The sequence below is a fragment of the Notamacropus eugenii genome, chromosome 5, assembly GCF_028372415.1.
Source record: "Notamacropus eugenii isolate mMacEug1 chromosome 5, mMacEug1.pri_v2, whole genome shotgun sequence".
Taxonomy (NCBI): Eukaryota; Metazoa; Chordata; class Mammalia; order Diprotodontia; family Macropodidae; genus Notamacropus; species Notamacropus eugenii.
In genome coordinates this window covers 103,645,952-103,666,003 of record NC_092876.1, presented here as the reverse complement: position 1 = coordinate 103,666,003, position 20,052 = coordinate 103,645,952, and the positions used below count along the sequence as shown (strand labels likewise).

General features: G+C 37.9%; 1 protein-coding gene across 6 annotated transcripts in view; it reads right to left on the bottom strand.

Moving 5' to 3' along the window:
• Window positions 1–20,052, bottom strand: part of NEK5 (NIMA related kinase 5) — a 94,781-nt gene that overhangs the window by 51,332 nt on the left and 23,397 nt on the right. For all 6 annotated transcript variants that reach the window (XM_072610464.1, XM_072610470.1, XM_072610466.1 and 3 more), the window contains 3 exons: window positions 11,884–11,938; window positions 1,317–1,517; window positions 1,151–1,232 (listed from right to left, as the gene is read on the bottom strand). In XM_072610464.1, the coding sequence (XP_072466565.1) occupies window positions 1,151–1,232; window positions 1,317–1,517; window positions 11,884–11,938 (338 nt within the window). The remainder of the gene's footprint in view (window positions 1–1,150; window positions 1,233–1,316; window positions 1,518–11,883; window positions 11,939–20,052) is intronic.

The following is a 20,052-nucleotide window of genomic DNA, read 5'->3' as shown; positions in this document are numbered from 1 at the left end:
TAAGAGATTAAATTAAAGCTTTCTTATACTTGATATTGTTAGCTTGAGTGCTTTCATAGGAATTCCATGTACTTTAACCACATCAATAAACCTAGACACCAGCTATATTCCAAGTTTCCCAAAGGAAACTCTGAGTGTGGGTAAAATGAGTCAATGAGATAATAATATATAATGGCATAAATTGCCTAATTACAAGTTGGAATTTGATCTTGGTATGCCACAAAGTACCATGTATGCCATATCATTCCTCTGTGCCTCCTATGCAGGAGCTAAAACCAAGAGAATGAGAAAATCATTGAAAATATGTGATAGATAATATGGTCCAGTGGAAAGGATGCTAGTAGTGGGAGGCAGAAGACCTGTATTCAAATTCTGACTCTGCTACTTACCAGTATATGACCTTGGACAAGTCATTTAACTCTCTGGGCTTCAGTTTCCTCACATTCAAAATGAGAGAGTTGGACTAGATGACCTCAAAGTCTCCTTCAGGTTCTAAAGCTACAGTCCTTTATGAGAGAGTCTCTGATACGAAGATTACAATTGTGTGACCCTGGCCCACAAGTCACTCAAAACTCTCAGAGCCTCAATTTCTTCATTTGTCAATGAGTGTAATAATTCTTATACCACCTAATACCTCAAAGTGTCACATCAACAAGCATTTATTAATCACCTACTATGCGCCAGGAACTGTGCCAAGTGCTAAGGATACAAAGAATGGAAAAAAAACAGTTCCTGCTCTGAAGAATCTCACAGTCTGTTAGGAGAGAGAACACACAAATAACTACATGTAAACAAGATATATACAGAATACACTGGGTGGACTCTGAAGGAAGGTACTAAGATTAAAGAGAACCTGGAATAGCTTCTTGCAGACTGTAGAATTTTAGATGAGACTCAAAGGAAGCCAGGAAAGACAGGAGATGTAAGAGGTATGAGAAGCCTGGGAAGGTAGGAAGAGGTCAGGCCATGACATGTCACTGAAGTGTCCAAGTACCTGAGCTTAAAATGCTATATTAATGTGAGTTATTTCATTAAGCTCCATAAGGATAGGAACAGTACGCTTAACTCATAATGTACCATTTAGCACAGTATCATCTAGAGAAAACCCTTAATAAATGGTATTTGATAATTGTGACTAATATATTCTTACCTTTGGCCAGATTAGTTACAGGTTGTGCTGCTGGTGGTCTCTTTCTGTGTATTAGTGTGTGACCGAACTCTTCTTGCATTTCCTAAAAATAAAACCCCACATGTGTGATTATCTCAGTTTATCAAAACATTGATCAAAACCCAAAGACTCTGACCAAAAAACTCACCACAGGAGACAAATATTTGGCAATGAGTTTCTCCAAGAAGGGTTTTTTCAAGATGGAATTAATTGATGGTCGATTTCGAGGAGATATCTTAAAAAGCTGAGTTATTAGAGTCTGTAGATCAGAAGAAAACTTTGGAGAGATGGGGTCAAAATGTGCTTGACAAATCTTGAGAACCAGTTGGTGTAAGTTGGTACCTTCAAACTAGAAAGTCAGAGAATAAATGATATGGGGTAAGAAGACTATATTTCCCCCCAACTACATAAATAGAGAAATTACTATATTATTCTTTACTAATAATTATCATTACATAGTTATATGTAATCACTATGTGTATATATGTGCATATAATTGCTAATTAGGGCAGCTAGGTGGTGCAGTGGATAGAGCACCAGTGCAGGAGTCAGAAGGATCTGAGTTCAAATCTCACCTCAGACACTTGACACTCACTAGCTGTGTGACTTTGGGCAAGTCACCTAACCCCAATGGCCTCATCCTGGGTCATCTCCAGTCATCCTGATGAATATCTGGTCACTGGATCCAGATGGCTCTGGAGGAGAAGTGAGGCTGGTGACCTGCACAGCCCTCCCTCACTCAATAACAAAGTCAAGTGCAAGTCATGTCATCATTCCTCTGATTGTGTGGTCTTCTTCAGCAATGAAGGACAAACACACAAATAATTACTAAATGCTCTTTTATTCTCACTATATATCTGACTTGGATCATTCAAGGGAGCTGGGACGCCAACAATGGAGGTGTTCTTCTACCAGTGTGGGTAACTGGAGAAGGAACCTGAGGAAAGCATACACGCTTGAACGATCTACCAAGCTGGAAAGGCTTCAAGAACTATCAACAATGTTCAATAACATGAGGAAGCTAGGTGGCAGAGTGGATAGAGTCAGGAAGGCTGAGTTCAAATCCAGGCTGAAGATATTTACTGGTCGTGTGACCCTGGGCAGAGTGAAGAGGAATTAAGAAGTCTCTTGATGAGAGTGAAAGAGAAGAGTGTAAAATAGTTTGAAGCTTAACATCAGAAATATTAAGATCTTGGTAACTGCTCCTATCACTTCCTGTTAAACAGAGGGAGAGAAACAGAAACACTGTCAAATTCTGTATTCTTGGGCTCAGAGATCACTGCAGATGGTGACTGCAACCATGAAATTAAAAGATGCTTGCTCCTTGGAAGGAAAACTATGGCAAATCTGAACAGCACATTAAAAAGCAGAGGCACCAACAAAGACCTTGCCAACAAAGGTCTGTATAGCCAAAACTATGGTTTTTCCAGTAGCAATATATGGCTATGAGAGTTGGATTCTAAGGAAAACTGAGTGCTACCAAAATAATACTCCTGAACTGTGGTGCTGGAGAAGACTTTTGAGAATCTCTTGGACAGCAAGGAGATCAAACCAGTAAATACTTAAATTAATTCAGGCTACTCACTAGAAGGCCAAACACTGAAGCTGAAGCTTCATAATGAGAAGACAAGGCTACTGAAAAAGACCCTGATGTCAGGAAAGAATGCAGGCTAAAGGGAAAAGGGACAGCAGAGGATGAGATGGATAGTGTCATAGAAACAACAAACGAACTTAGACAGACTTCAAGAGATAGTGGAGGATAGATGGGTCTGGTGTGCTATGGTCCCTGGGGTCACAAAGAGTCGGACACAACTGAATGACTCAACAACAACGACCCTGGGCAAGTCAATTAACCTCTATTTGCTTCAGTTTTTTCCTCTGTAAATGAATGTAATAATAGCCCCAACCTCATAGGACTGTCGTGAAGAACAAATAATATGAGGAACATGACATAAAGTACTTTACAAACTTCAAATCATCATTTAAGTGCTAAGAATAATATTATCTGCTGAGGACCAGTTTAACTAACTTTAAAGAAAATCAGAAAGTTTAACCACCAGGTTATGAGTTCTTTGACCATAGGAACCTATGAAACAAATGAAAATCATTATTTTTAACCACTGATACCAGGCTAAAATACTATATTCTGGTGCCTTCTGGTAGCACCTAGCATTGGCTCAGTGATTCTAGAAATCTGAAACTAAACCAGCAGAGCACAAGCTATGAAGGGTTGTCTGAAGATACATGGGCTTCTTAAATGTCCACTACGCTGTACGTTTGTCATCTAGAAACTGGTCTAACTAAAGTCAGAGGCTCATCACCAGGTTGGCTACCAAGAAATGATTTATTTAATTTTTTTGCAAAAAAGCTTAAGAAGTTTGGCAGCTAGGTGAAAGAGTGGATAGAGTGTTTGACTTGGAATCAGGAAGATGAGTTTAAATTTGTCCTTGGGCATTTATAGCTGTGTGATCTTGGGCAAGGCTCTGTTTATCTCAGTTTCCTCATCTGTAAAACAAGAATAATAATAGTACCTACCTTCCAGGGTTATCTAGAGAATAAAATGAGATGATATTTATAAAGTGCTTTGCAAAACTTAAATCAGTATATAAGTACTTGCTTTCTACATCATCATTGTTATTATATTTAAACATTATTACATATTTATATGTTATCAATACAGGTATATATAATCAATTTGTATTTGTATCATTATATATTTATACCAGATACTGAAATCCTTACTCAAGCTAAGCTGCCAAGCATTCAAACTCTGCTTCAGAGAGCAAAACTCCAATGGGCTGGCCATGTTCAAATGCAAAATGTACCCTTGTCAAAAAGACCATTTTATGGAGAACTCACACAGGGCAAGAGATCACATGGTGGTCAGAAGAAGCAATACAAGGAAACTCTCAAGGTCTCTCTCAAGAACTTTGGTCTCTTGGGGATATAGTCCTAGTAGCGATATTGCTGGGTCAAAGGGTATGCACATTTTTGTAGCCCTTTGGGCATAGTTCCAAATTGCTCTCCAGAATGGTTGGATGCGCTCGCAGCTCCACCAACAATGAATTAGTGTTTCAACTCTCCCACATCCTCTCCAGCATTTATCATTTTCTTGTTCTGTCATGTTTGCCAATCTTATAGGTGTGATGTGGTACCTCAGAGTTGTTTTGATTTGCATCTCTCTAACCAATAGTGATTTAGAGCATTTTTTCATATGATTATAGATAGCTTTAATTTCTTCCTCTGAAAATTGCCTGTTCATATCCTTTGACCATTTATCAATTGGGGAATGACTTGTATGATTATACATTTGGGTCAGTTCTCTATATATTCTAGAAATGAGGCCTTTATCCCCGAGCTTAGCTGTAAAAATTCTTTCCCAATTTACTACATCCCTCCAGATTTTGGTTGCATTGGGTTTGGTTGTGCAAAAACTTCTCAGTTTAATGTAATCAAAGTTATCCATTTTGCATTTCATAATGCTTTCTATCTCTCCTTTAGTAAAGAATTCTTCCCTTCTCCATAGATCTGATAAATACACTATTCCTTGCTTCTCCAGTTTATTCATGGTATCAATCTTTATACCTAAATCATGTACCCATTTGGACTTTATTCTTGTGTACGGTGTCAGGTATGGGTCTATGCTTAATTTCCGCCACACCGTTATCCAGTTTTCCCAGCAATTTTTGTCAAACAATGAGTTCTTATCCCAGAAGCTGGGGTCCTCTCAAGAACTTTGGACTTGATTGTATGACATGGGAGACACTGGGACAGGACCGTTCAGCATGGTATGCTCCCATCAGAGAAGGTGCTGTGCTCTATTAGCAAAGCTCTATGAAACAGCTCAAAGGAAACATAGGATGCACAAATTTAGAGTATCCACTCCAAATGTTCACACAGATTGTTTGTGCCTAATCGGTGGTAGAGCATTGCAGCATTCTGAGCTCATATTGGTCTGATTAGCCACAGTCGGACAGGTTGAAACTTGACTTTAGCATAATGATATCATTTTGGTCCTCTTCGAGAATGAAGGACAGCAACCAACCAACCAGTCAACCATATATTTATAGATTATTGGCTTGCCCAGGGTCACACAGCCAGTAAGTTTATGATACCAGATTTGAACTCATGAAGATGAGTCTTCCTAATTCCAAGTCCAGTGATCTATCAACTGAGCCAGCTGCCCTAAATTATTGTTACTATTGTCTACTAAGAGAAGAGAAAGGTTGGGATCTTCATCTGGGGGTATCCACACCAATGAAATCATTAGTGCTTAGAGTACTGAAATATATGTATCAGAAAAAGGAAGAATGTTCTTTTTCTCCTGTTAGAAATACTGCCAAAAAGCTCAAACTATTACAATCAGCTGATCATTACCAAACATCTTTTGAATACTGTCATTAGGAAGGATTAATGCTATAGAAACCTCTCTACTTTTAGAGTCATGGTAAAGGTCACATGCTAAAATTCTGTCAGGTCTAACTTCAGTAATTTCATATATGAAATAAAAATAATGCCACTGTATAATATACAGATTCTCCTTCCATTTTCTCTCACCCCACAGTAATTTCTTAGAGCATGTTTCTTATCTTTGTGTGTGTGTGTCATGGACTCCTTTGGCAGCCTGGTGAAGTCTATGGACCTCTTCTCAGAATCATATTTTAAAATAATTGAAGAACTTGTAAATTTTAGTTAAAGGTTAAGGAAAATAAAGATACTGGATTTTTCCCCCATCTGAGTTCACAGAATCATTGAAGTCTATCTAGGGACTCCTTTCTTATGAAATAACCTATGTCATGAATTTATCAGTCAGTCAACAGATTCTGTTAGATACATTGGGTAGAACTTCAAATGTATGACATGAGTCTACGGCCTCAAACTTGTCAGTAAGGTAGGGGGATGTCTTTTCCAAGCATGTGAACACTTTCCCCAGCAGAATGAGTAGATGAGAACAATTGGTTCCAATGGCCATGAAGGCAGCTAAAGCAGGTTTTGCATCATCCCCTGTGCCCCCAATCATAGCCAGTCATTTTGACTTTTGTCTTAGCACTGGACTTTGATGACTCAGGAAGAGAGAATGAGGCTGACACTTGGTGCAATTCTACCTCACGTAAATCCAATTCACGAGCCAGATGGGACATCACCTGCAATGTCATTGGTCCATTTCAAAAACGAAAGACCAACAAGAGCAGCTTAAGTGATGTGCTGGAACTGAGAGGACACAGGAGGAAGACGTGTCATTCCAGCATAAAGTTAGTTCTCCATCATTTCCACTAATAATAGGTGTTGCTGCATGGATCACCTAGTTATAGATTTGAAACTGGAAAGGACTTTTAAAGGTCATCTAATCTAACATCCCCATTTTATAAATGAAGAAACTGAGAGTAAGAGACATAGAATGATTTGCTCACATTCACACATGTATATGGCAGAGCTGGGATTTGAATCCTGGTCTTCTGATTCCAAATCAAGCATTCTTTCCACTACCCACACTGCCTTCAATTGATATCAGGTGGCACACAAAAATAGTGAACATTTTTGCCTCATAAAGGTAAATGAAAATATTATTCATTTGATGTTAGGTGCTGCTATTGACCTTGTCTGGGTCCAGAGACTCAAAAGCAACCAAAATCAGCGGGAGTATTAACACACTTTAATACAGGGATATTATAATGCAAGCAAAATCACTAAATAATGAGCTCATTATAAGGTCCTTCTGAGATATTCTGGATTTGACAAACTGGCTTTGATGACTTTAAACAGCTAAAAACTAGGCAAACTGGTTCCCATTTGAAAAGTGGTTTATTTATTCTGTTTACTTCAAGGCAGAATTGATATCCTAAATGATAGTCCTCCATTAGGAGCAAGGTCAGTGTAATCATTTGCTGAAACACATGCCCATTTGCAGGTAGGCAGATTTCTATATACAAGTTATAGAGATTGGAGATCTTTAAACTCACATATCCTTTAGTCCCACCTCTTCTTTTCATTGATGGGAAAACTGAGGCCCAAGGAGATGACCTGACTTGTCCAAGGTCACACTTACACTTGAAAATGTTCACATCTAAGTCTGGGGGGGGGGGGGGTGCAGAGCCAAGATGGCGGAGTGAGAGCAATGACTCACCTAAGCTCTTAGACAAACTCCTTCAGATACCTCTAAAAAGAGAATCTGACCAAGTTTTGGAGGCGCAGAATCCATTAGCAGACAGACTGTGGCAGATTCAAAGACCAGGACAGACTGGAAGGTCCATAGGAAGGATCTGTTCCATGGGGGTGACCCCATAGCACATAGCACAGTGCGTCCTGAGCAGGGGAGTGGGAGGGCCCTGGGGAAATCTGAGACAGCAACAGGTGGAACCACCAGAGTGGCAGCCCAGGGTGAGAAACCAATAGAGTGAGTGACAGCCACTGAGCACCAGATATCAGCCACAGCAGCTCCTGAGACTTTCAGCCCGCAGATTAAACATCTGTAAGTCACCTACTTGAACTTCCAGAAGCCAGGATGGCGGAGTGATCAGTAAATGCTCTCTCCTCCCCACCCCCCTGTATGATCTTGAAATAACCATAAAATATTTCCCCAGAAAAATCCTGGATCAATGGGAATAGCAGAGGGGGCAAATAGTCTCATAACACCTGAAGATGGGAAAATAGCTAAGGGGGGATTCCTCCTACTGTAGTGGAGGTGAACCGGAAGGAGAGGGGCCTCAGGGCACTGGAAACTCACACTGGAATCTAGGCTGTGCTTCAGCACTCCAGGGGAAACGGGAAGACAATAGGGCAGCTGGGATCACCAACCCCTGAGCTTGCCTTTGCCTCAGTTCAGCTGAGGAGTTCTCCTGTGACCAGACCACCCCTCCCCCACACTTAAGCTAACCCCAGGGCAGATCGGGGAAACACAAAACAAAAAGATAAAAAGACACTTTCTCTTAGCTTTTTCACGCAAGTCAGTTCAACACCAAGTTCTGCAGCTTCTAACTGAAAGAACCAGAAGCCACAACACACAATCACCATCATGAACAAGAAAAAACAAAACAAGCGAGAAAAAACCATAGAATCTTTCTATGGGGACAAGCACCAAAACACAAATACCAAAGAGGTCAGTACTGAGACTGTACTTCCATCTGAAACTTCAGAAGAGACTATGAACTGCTTGCATGCACAAACAGCTCTCCTGGAACAGCTGAAGAAGGAAATAGAAGAAAAACTGGCCAATGATTTTAAAAGTATAAAAAACCAATTCACTGATGAGAACATATCTTTAAAAAGGAAAATTGAACAAATGGAAAAGGAAGTACAAAAATTAACTGGAAAAAATAGCTCCTTAAAAGGAACAATTGGACAGATGGAAAAGGAAGCACAAAACCTAACTGGGAAAATTGTACAAATGGAAAAGGAAGTACAAAAATTAACTGGAAAAAATAACTCCTTAAAAGGAAAAATTGGACTGATGGAAAAGGAGATGCAAAAGTTAACTGAAGAAAACAATTTGATAAAAATTAGAACTGCGCAAGTAGAAACTAATGACTCCATGAGATTGCAAGAATCAGTCAAACAAGAATGAATAGAAAGAAAATGTTTACATCTGACATTAGGAAACAATATTTCTAAGCAAATAGTGAAGCTATTCTGGAAAGTGATATATTTGATCCACTATCTAACTCATTTTCTCTTAATATACACATAAATACGTAGTATTATTCTAAATTATTGAGACTGATTAATAAGTTACAAACACACCAAAAACCATGAAAATTCAGTCTCCTTTCTTTATAATTAATATTATATATCACCTCTTAAACTGCTATGGAATAGTTGGAATTCTTGATGCTGTCCTGGGCTCATACTTTCCCTTGGGGAGGAGAGAAAACTGATAATTAAGTACTTTGTTTAAAGTCTGTTTAGAGGATCCTTATGGTGCCTGAGCTGAAGGTCAGGGAGGGGAAATCTGAGGCTCTAGCTAAAGAAAGAATTTCCAAAGTGCTGCAAGAAATGCAGACTTCACTTTAATCATTCAAATGGTTGATAAAGTCAAGTAGAATTCAAAGGATAATATGAAAAATTCTGAGATTGAGTCAGTTATGTGAGAAGCACCATGGCAGAGGGGTCATAGAACAGATCTGGGAGTCAGCATGTCTTGGGTTCAAGTGCTGCCTCTGGAACCTACTGGCCATATGATCCTTGGCAAATCACTTGAACCGTGTACTCCAAGCAAATTTCTCTAATACAATAAATTGAGCTGACCCACATTAACAGAGGGAATTTCCCATAACAATTACTTGTCTGGTTTTTAAAAAAAGTTAATTATAATAATCAAAGAAACATGAGTTTAGAAGAGACTTCAGACAACAGCTAACATTCTCACCTCCATACTTTTGCACAAACCACTCTCCAATGCCTCTAACAAGCATCATCCTCATTTCTACCTTTCAAAATTCTCTTTCTTCAAGACTGGTATCATATCTGTGAAATGTTTCCTGATTTCCTTCCCCACTAGCCCCACCCTCACTTACTAGTTAGTCCCTCCCTCCTCAAATTATCTTGTATTATGCTTATCTGTGTACATACAGTATCCCTCCAACAAGCTCTCAGAGCATGGGCATGGTTTCATTTTCTTCCTTGCACACAGTAGGTGCTTATTAAAGTTTGTTGAATTGAATTTCCTCTGAACCCTTTCCAGGTTCCCCATGTTTCAAGTGGTAGTGACCATAATGGCACCAGACTCTTAACTGGGGCTACAATAATTATGAGTATAACGGAGACTACATCTAGTTCCCACATGTTTTTGTTTTCAAACTGCTCCATCCTCTGTTTTTCTTTCAACAACAAATACATTCTAATTTTGTCCAAGTGCTCTTTACCTGGTTCAGATCTTTGAACTATTAACAAACTGAGAAAGTACACACACACACACATACACACATACATACACACCACACACAGACACCACACATATATACATATCACACATACACATACCACATATCACAATACACCATACACACACACATCACACACACATACATATGAACCACACATACATACCACACACACACACACACACACACACACACACACACACACACACCCTCCAGATTCAGAATGGTGCTTGAGTTCTGTCTCACTCACCAGTCATTCTCTTTTCCTGCACAGAGATGACTGGGGACCCAGAACTATACCAATCAGATAGTTCCACCTGCCAGAGGTCACAGTTTCTGCAAAGGACTATATTGCTCTGTGGGGATCAGAAATGAGAACCAGCATGCGGTCATCCCAGAACCTAAAGCAATGGTATGACACAGCACCCTTCAGATAACTTCAGAGTACACCCTCTCCACATTCCAGAATCTTCCAGAGATGCACATTGGAACCTGCCCCCCAACACACAGGCTGGTTCACAACCCACTGACATGACTATGAGTCCACTTCCACATAATTACATTAATCAATCACTTCCAGGTTTTCACCATTCTCTGCACATTCAAATTGTGGTATTTTAAGGAGCTAGGTGACTCAGTGCATAGAGCCCTAGGGCTGGAATCAGGAAGATCTGAGTTCAGATTTCAGATGCTTACCACCTGTGTGACCCTGGCCAAGTCACTTGCCCTCTGCTTCCTCAGCTGTAAAATGGTGATAATAAAAACACTTATATTCCAGGGATGTTAGAAGGATCAAATGAGATGATTTCAAAAAGTGCTTAGCACAGTAGCTGGCACACAGTAGGTGCTATATAAATGCTTATTCCTTCCCACCCCTTTCAGAGATCTTAAGCAGAAAGAGACCTCACAGACCATCTACCCCAGCCCCCTCATTTTGCTGTTGAAGAAACTGGAGCCGGGGGAGGTTAAGTGCCTTGGACAAGATTACACAAGTAGAAAACAACAAAGGCAAGATTTGAACCCAGGTCCTCTCACTCCACAGCCAGATTCTTTCCACTTGGCCCTCCGTACACTCTATCACAAACGCCAAAGGCCAGCTTTGCCTCCTCCTCTGGTCTCAGTCATTTTTACTGATGTTATTTTATTACCTGGGCAACAAAGAACAGAGCAGCTACCACATCAAAATCTGCCACCATGAGCCACATTGGCCTCATCTGGAAATTGGGGGTGTTACCTGTACTAACACATGGGAGTGTTGGGATGAAACTCTAAGGCATTATATAAATGGGCTCAGTCCTTTAATCTGTTGGTGAGCTGCTCCTGAAGTGTCCACTTTGTGGAGAGGACGAGGCCAGCCAACCTTCATTCTCTTCCCAGGTCTGTCCCCACACATCAAAACCATACAGGCCTTTTCTATGGTTGGCTCCTCCTAGAATATCCCTCAGAGCCTAGGCCCTCCTTGTCCTGGAACAGCCTGACATCTTTGCAACCTGTTCACCCAGGACCATCCCTCTACAAGACCCACCTCCCTTTCTCCCACTGCTGAGTTCTGTGTGCAGCCCATTTTGTGGAAGGGCCCAGTTCAGCTTGCCTTCCTTCTTCTTGCCCATTCAGGAAAGAGACTTTCTGAACTTCAAAACCATGCTCCGCATTGTGCTTGTATTTAAATCGTCAATGCTTAGCATAGTGCCTTAGCATAGTAAGAACTTAGTAAATGCTTATTTCCTTCCTTCCTATGCAAATGTAAGTTATTGTTGTTAAAAAGACTTCAGCTCTTTCCTTACAACAGTTAATATTATTTTTATGTTTTTAGTAGTTTAAGATTAATCTGATACTTACAGGATGCCTTAATGTGCACAGCTCATATAAGACACAGCCAAGAGACCAAATATCCCTGTGAAAAATAAGATTAAATTTAGATACCCAGAACATATATTTAATTTTTTCTAAAATGCTTCAACAATGGAAATAATAAAAGTGAATGACTTTCCTTCACAAAGCACTTTACAGTTTTTCAAAGTGTTTTCACATACATTATAAATATGTGAAAAATTATTCTTGCTCAAATGAAAATTGAGGCCAATTCTATGAGATATAAGTGAAAGTAAAGTAGAATTTCTTTTATTAGTTTGCTAGAATGGGAAAAGTATGCAAAATTTGCTGCAAATTTGATGGTTCTACATGTCTAGAACCAGCAGGGTTTTGAAGTAAGTTGAGGCATTAATTTTCATCCGAAATTTAACATTTGCATGAATTAAACAGATATGTGCTAATCAAGTTTGGAGAAGATCTAGGTTGAATTAAGCAGGTTTTGAGAAGATAAGGAGTTACTGGGAAAGATACCTAATTATACCTATGTGGCTGTATTTCTTTAAATCTCGCTTTAATTGTACAATTTTCATAGAGTATTGATCAAATAAATATTAATGTTTTGCTGCATTGATGAGTTTATTTTTATAGAGAGAAAAAAGTTAAGTTCTAAAATAGGCTACTCTCTAATTCAATTTACTATCTCTATGAGAAGCCCAGTAGCCTACATCATAAAAGCCATCAACAAATCACCACTATCCACTGGGTGACAGTGTATCTTAATTGTAGGTAAATTTCTGAAGAAAAATTCTTGAAGTCTCTATAGAGCTAGCTTTGTAATTTCCAGTTTATATAGTGTGCAAACATACTATTTTTTTCTTTTCAAAATGTCTTTATTCTGAACTTAATATTTGCAAAATGAGTATTTTCATATACAAGGTAGAATGCAATAAGGGATTGTATATGAAACTGTGAATTTTTTCTATACTGTCAACTTTTTAAAATGCATATAATCAACTTAAGCAGTTACTTTCTGAACTACTGAACTACTGAACTTCTAAACTACTTTCTGTATTCCTCTGCATACATTTTATATGTTTCAATGGTCCCCTCTTTAATATTTTCTTTTTGATGGGATCACCATTTCTACTTTTTTCTATTCTAACACCTCCCCAACTGAAAAGAGAAAAAAATTCATGTAACAACTAAGTACCTTCAAGCAAAAGAAATGCATACAGTAGCCATATATAAAAATGTATATTTCCCTCTGCAGCTGATGTTCCATCATTTCTCTTTTAAGTGGATAATATGTTTCATTCTAGGTCCTATAGAAACCTGACTGATCATTGCTTCAATCGGTTATAAAGACTTGCAAAATTATTTTTCTTTAAAATGTTATTATTACTGTATAAATTGTTCTTCTGGTTCTTTACTATGTGTCAGTTTCTATTTCCAAGGATTCTCTGAAATCAGCATTTTTGCTGTTTCTTATGGTGCAATAATATTCCACTACATTCATATACTACAATTTATATAGCCATTTATTCACCGGTTGATACCCTGCCCCTCCATCTTATCTTTCATTTTTTCTCTTGTCTTTGCCTTCTTCTCATATTCTCTTCAGGATCAAGAACTTTATTTTGCTTGTAATACTTTCCTGGTATTACCCTTTTCCTAACCTTCCCCCATTTTACCTCCACCTGTTTCCCAGCTTAATTTAATGTATTTCTACACCAAAGTCTCTCTCTGCATGTATGCACAACCATTTTTTGTTGGACTCAGGAAAGCGAGCTTCTGATTTGCAGTGCCCCCTTTCTGTCATGTCTGTATACTTTCTCACACACTACATTATGAGAAATAGCAAGCTGTACCCTCTTCTTCATTTCTATATTAATGGATTCCCTTTACCTTCCCTTCTCTTTCTCCTCTTAAAATCCTCAGAACAAAACCAATACACGCCTACATCTTCAGTTTTTCTTATTTAAATCCCTCAATATATTTTGAAGACATTAAGGATGTGAAAGAATACTTATTGGTTTTCTCCCTATTAAAATGTTAACCCTTTGTCATCATATGGCTACTTCCAAATGCTACAAAAAAATGCTCTTTCTAGCCTTCCATTGACTCTTGTGTTGACATATCTAAGTTTCTACTGAGCTGTGACCTTTTCAACAGGAATGCTTGAAAGTTCTTTATTCCATTAAATATGTTTTTCCCCTGTAGGATACTATTCACTTTCAAGTCTTTATTTTTTGCCTTTTGGAATACTGTATTTCAAGGTCTCCTTTCATTTATAGTAGAAGCTGCCATGATCATGATTTTACTTGATCATGACTGTGATTCCCTGGTACTTGGATATTTCTTTCTGGATAATAACAGGATTTTTTTTTAAGGTGGAAAGCCTGGATTTTGGCTATGACATTCCTGGGGCTTTTACTTTTGAGGTTTCTTTTGGAGGCAATTTTCAGATTCTTTATGTTTTATTCTGCCCTCTGGTTCTAATATATCTAGAAAGTTTTAATTTATAATTTTTGAAAATATAATCCTAGGTTTTTTATTAAAAAATTATAATTTCTAGATAGTTCAATTAAAATTATATCTCCATGACCTGTTTTCCTGGTTATTTTTAATAGCAGATACCTTAAATTTTCTTTTATTTTCTTTTAATTTTCTTCTTAAATTTCTTGCTTTGTCATAGAATCACTGGCATCTATTTAGATTATTTTAATTTCCACGGAACCCACTACTTGGATAAAGGTGATACACTTTCTGTTCTAAGCTATTTATTCTTTTACCATTTTCCAGAACTTTTATCTTTTGCTTCATTTCTTCTAGATATTTATGTAGTCCTTGTAGAAAATTCATGTTTCTCTTTGAATCTCTGCTTACAGTTGATACAGAGTTATTTTCTCCTAGGTCTAATAGATCTCTGGATCTATTATAATTCTTCATAGTGTTCCATATTTTCCTCTAGTTAACTAACCTTAGTTCCCAATTGTAGTTTTGTGCCAAAACCAGACTTCACCTTATGCTGTACTTCTGGGCAGAATGGCTGGCTCTGCTTATTCTCAACCTTGGCTATCTGGGTTCTTGTATTGACTTACACCTACTACAGTTAGGTCCCGCTGTATCTTTAAGGTTTAGAGTACTGGATTTTCATCTCAGAGAAAAGTTCTAGGGGCTAAAATCTTATCACCATTTCTATTAAATGTCTGCTATGTTAATGACTACTCACCAAGATGATGGCTTACCATTTTTCAACTGGCAATAGCTTTCCCTAGACTTTTATAGTAATATAAGTGATGGCTATAAGGAGATATTTGCACCTTGTTCAGCAGGAAGAAGGAGGCCTGACTTATAAAGAGCTACATTCAAAGCTTAAGTCCTATAACAAATTTGCTTCTGGCTTTTAAAGGTGGTATTTATGAGAGGGGATGCTTAAGAAGGATGAAGCAATTTGTGACTTTATGCAGGAAATAATCACCACTTCACTTTTTAAATAATTATATTAGAGCCACTCGAAGTCAAGCCAGGAGAAAAATGGCCCTGGATGAAATATTTTAAAATGGGCCTTCCTCCTTCACAGAGAACCTATAAATTTCATAACAAGTAATCTTCAGTTATAGAAAGTGATCCTCTGAGAATATCTAACCCTGTCTGACAAGTACTTTATAGAATATTATTTTTAAGTGCTTCAAGACACAAATGGAATATTAAGGTTCTTTTCTTCTACTCCATGAATATTTTTTATTCACATTGTTTGACCCATTAGAATATAAACTCCTTGAAGATAGATACTCTTTTGTGTTTTTCACTTTCTTTGTATCCCTAGTGCTTAGCACAAATGTCTGGAACATAGTGGGTACTCAGCAAATGATTGTGGTTTTGACTTAATTTTCTAAGGCCTGATGTCGTATGTTAGAGCTGGGGTTCTTAAACTTTCTTTTGTCCATTATGGACCCCTTTAGCGGTCCAGTGAAGTCTATGGACTCTTCTCAAATTAACGTTTGTTGCCTACATTCCTCATTGAAGGAAATACTAAATATTAACTAGATGCCACTGAAAATTACAATGTCATTTTCTAAGTTCACAAACCCCCAAAGCCCCTGGGGAGCTCATGGGCTCATTTCTGTCTTAAAAAATCATCATGGAAGATATTTACTTATGAAATACAATGGACAAATAGTCAAAAATGATACTTTCATTTTCTTTCATTTGTTAAATTAAATGCATAGCACTTTGTAATAGCAAAGAGAATTTGTCTTCCAACTTATAATGTATATTTTAATTATAGTGTCTTCAAAATGTTAATACTTTATTTTTAAATGCCATATGACCCCCAGAATTAGTTTTGAACAATGAAATTGATCTGTAGTCTATATCAAACTAATAGCCAGATTACTAGTTTCAGTGTAGGTCTTCATTATAATTCCTACAAGTTCATGCAGACATGTAAGGCTGACAGTCTCAAACACAGTGGTGTCATAATACTGACAGGTAATTCAATCAACCTGATCAAAAAATATAAATTAAAAGTTTAGTGGTCAGAATAATCCAAAATTCAACACCTTAGTCACAGAAAAGTGGGAGGAAAATACACATAAAGAGCAAAATAGAACGGAAACATATATTTTGCAACTCTCTTTCTTGCTATGTCCAGCATTCTTCTAGCCAAGATTATATATAGCCTTTCTCCCTCATTCTCTTTTATCTTCTCTTTCTCTCTACTTTCATCTTCTTCAGTCTTCCCCCTCATTTTCCTTTCTTCCAACTACCACTCTTCTTCCTCATTCTTCCCCTCTTCCTTGGATGAAGGCAAGGCAGAACCTAACAAGGGCCAGCATGGAGCAGTTCTTGTACTCAGGACATGAAAAGTTGAGACAAAAATCAGTTCTGAGCCACCACTCGACCTTAGGAATGCTCTCCTTACTCTATCTTTATAGTCTTCAGTTAAGACTCTATTATAACAGATAATGTTCTGTTTGGGAAAAAAAGTTTATACTATACAACCAGTATCAAATAATATTAAGCACCAAGAGTCACATGCAGGTTTCTGTCACAGACACAATTCATCACTAATTTATTTATGGAACAGTATTTTCTCCTTGGGTAAGGGGCTCTATAAGGGTGAGGTGTTATTCTCTTTCTGTTTTCTCGGTGATTTGATGACATTATTAAGTCTTTAAGAGATAAGATTAAAAGTCTTTAATTCACATAATGTAGAATGCTGACTGACTCTAGGGTTAAAGATACTGGGTTTGAATTCTATGCATCATTCTTATGTGAAAAAAATTAAGAATCATTGGACTACTCGAAAGCCACAACCAAGAAAAAGAGCCTAGATAACGTATTTCAAGAAATTATTAAAGAAAATAAAACAACTACCCACAGTGCCTTGGGAGTTAGCCACATTCAAAGAAGCAGAAGGAGGAAGAAGAGCTCAGGGAAGGAAATAGAAAAGGAGAAATCAGAAATATAGAAGAAGCAAGATAGTACAGGGTCACAAAAAAAAATCTAAGAATATTTTAATGGAAAGAGCAGAGCTCATGGCATAGACTGGAGGGAAGAGACATACATAAGATTCCTTAAGATCAGAATCAGATGCAAACTAGTTTGAAATCTTTCCTGATATTAAAAAATGATCATAGAGATAGCCATGATGTCAGTGGGGTCTTGATCAAAAGCCAAAGGGACCCAGTTAGGGAAAAAAAATCTTATTTTTAAAAAATTTTATTTTGAAAAAAATCTGGCATATCCAAGCCTACCAATGTTCACTGGACAAAAGAAACATTTCTCCAAAGATCACCATCAGAAAAGAAGCCTGAAGATCAAAGGGGATCCAGGGCATAAGAAACCTGGAATGAATTAGCTTTGTTTGTTGTTATTGTTAACAAATACTGTCATCCATGGGAATAGTGTGGAAATCTACTGCTTTACAAGTGAGCTCTCCTGCCTCAATAATGGGGCAGTTCTTTGAGAGACATCAATCATTACATGGTTTGTACCTTAAATCCCCTCACAATATAGTAAAGCTTAGCTATGTTTATGCTGCCTTGAACCAAGGGGGCACAGCTTTTGATAGAGGTGAGAAGAACTACAGATGCCATGGAGTCCCAACCCCAGCATTTTACAGATGAGGAAACTGAGGCTGCGGTTTACATCTCATGATCAAAATACCCCAAGTTTCCACACAACATCACAGAATAACAGAATCCACAGTCTTCAGTGTTGGTGAAGTGACTTGACTAGGTTCACACAGATAGTAAATGCCTGAGGTAGGATTTGAACTCTCAGGTTTCCCTGAATCCATGTCCAATATGCTAGCCAATGTTCTTTAGTTATTTAGTTCTTCGAAGTATAGAGGAATACTGAGATTATTCAAAGGTATGTACTGGGATACAATGTTCTCTTTAGTCCCAATGTAAGAGTAAGTCAGTATGACAGTAGGGCTATGGTCACAGCAAATCATAATTGTTCTGGAATATCCCTACAAATACATGCTAACAAAATAGCAAAAAAAGAGGCCAAGGAGCTGAATGTGCATTTTTTAAAATTAGAAAGACAACAAATAAATAAGCAAGCCTAAAGTAGCACAAAAGGGGATATATTAAAAATTAGAAGAGACATAGATAAGTCAAAAACCAAAATAACCCCCACAGAAATCATAAAGAAAGTGAACAGTTGATTATTTGGAAAGACTTAACACAACTGATTTTTAAAAATTAACTAATTACAAAGAAGAGAGAAAATAAATGAATGAAATAGCAAATGATCAAGGTGACATCACAATAAAACCAGAAGAAATAAAAAGAATAATCACACATATAACTCTGTGCATATGTTATGCACAATTATGTGCTAAAAAAAAACTGAGAGCACAAAAGAAATAGAGAAATACCTTCAAGGTTATAAAATACTCAAACTATCAGAAGACCAGATAGAGATCTTAAGTAATTCAATCTCAGAAAAAGAAATAAATCTAGCTATAGAGGAACTACCATGTGTGTGTTTTCAGATTTTTTTCAATGTACTGATCAGCTGTACTGATTTTTTTCTTTTCTTTTCCTTCCTTCCTTCTTTCTTTCCTTTATTCCTTTGTTTATTTCTTTTTTCTTCCTTCCCCTTCATCCCCTTCTTTAAAAAATACTGTTTGTTATATGGGATCATCCCTTTTTTTATTAAAGGGGCCATCCCTTGACTCACTTCTTAAAGTCGCCTGTTCACTGACTTGAAAAGACCTTAGCTTAAAAGGGCCAGGGTCTCCCATTGCATCCTGGGCCATCTCCATTTGTCCTGATGAATATCTGACCACTGGACTCAAATGGTTCTAGAGAAGAAAGTGTGACTGATGACCTTGCACAGCCCTCCCTCCCTCAAATCAAAGTCAACTGCAAGTCATGTCATCATCTCCCTAATGTCATGGTCCTCTTTGAAAAGGAAGAACAAACCACAAGGGAATTTAGAGTTGGGAATAATTTTCTGAGAGCCAAATGTTAAATTTTCAGTGTTAGCATTTACACCCCAGAAATCAGCAAACATTACAAATCAGGACTGGATTTGTTGCTTTGTTGACTGCCTAGATTTAAGAGAGTGATGGAGAAAATGGTGAATTACAAAAATTAAACTTTTACATAGCATTTACATAGTACTCCAAAGTGTTGTGTATATGTTACCTCATTTGATCTTCACAAGAATACTGGGAGGTAGGTTTTGAGATTGAGCAGTGTTAAATGACTTGCCCATGATTACATGGCTTAAGAAAGGGTCTGAGTCTGCATTTAAACTCACATTCCTAATTCCAGGGCAGCTAGATGGTCCTTCGGATAGAGTGCCAGGCCTGGAGTCAGGAACACACATCTTCCTGAGTTCAAATCTGGCCTCAGACACTTACTAGCTGTGTAACCCTGGGCAAGTCACATCATCCTGTTTGCCTCAGTTTCCTCATCTGTAAAATGAGTTGTAGAAGGGAATGGTAAAACACTCCAGTATCTTTGCCAAGAAAACCCCAAATGGTGTTACAAAGAGTCCAACACAACTGAGCTGAACTAATTGCTAACTCCAACTTATCCACTGTGCCACTCGGCTGCCAAACTCACTACATTCTCATTTCAGTTTTCAGTACAGTTGTAAGATTAGGCCTGGTGGTCTTGAGTCCATCATGATGATCTCCCATTAAGAACAGCTATAGGCTTATAGCAC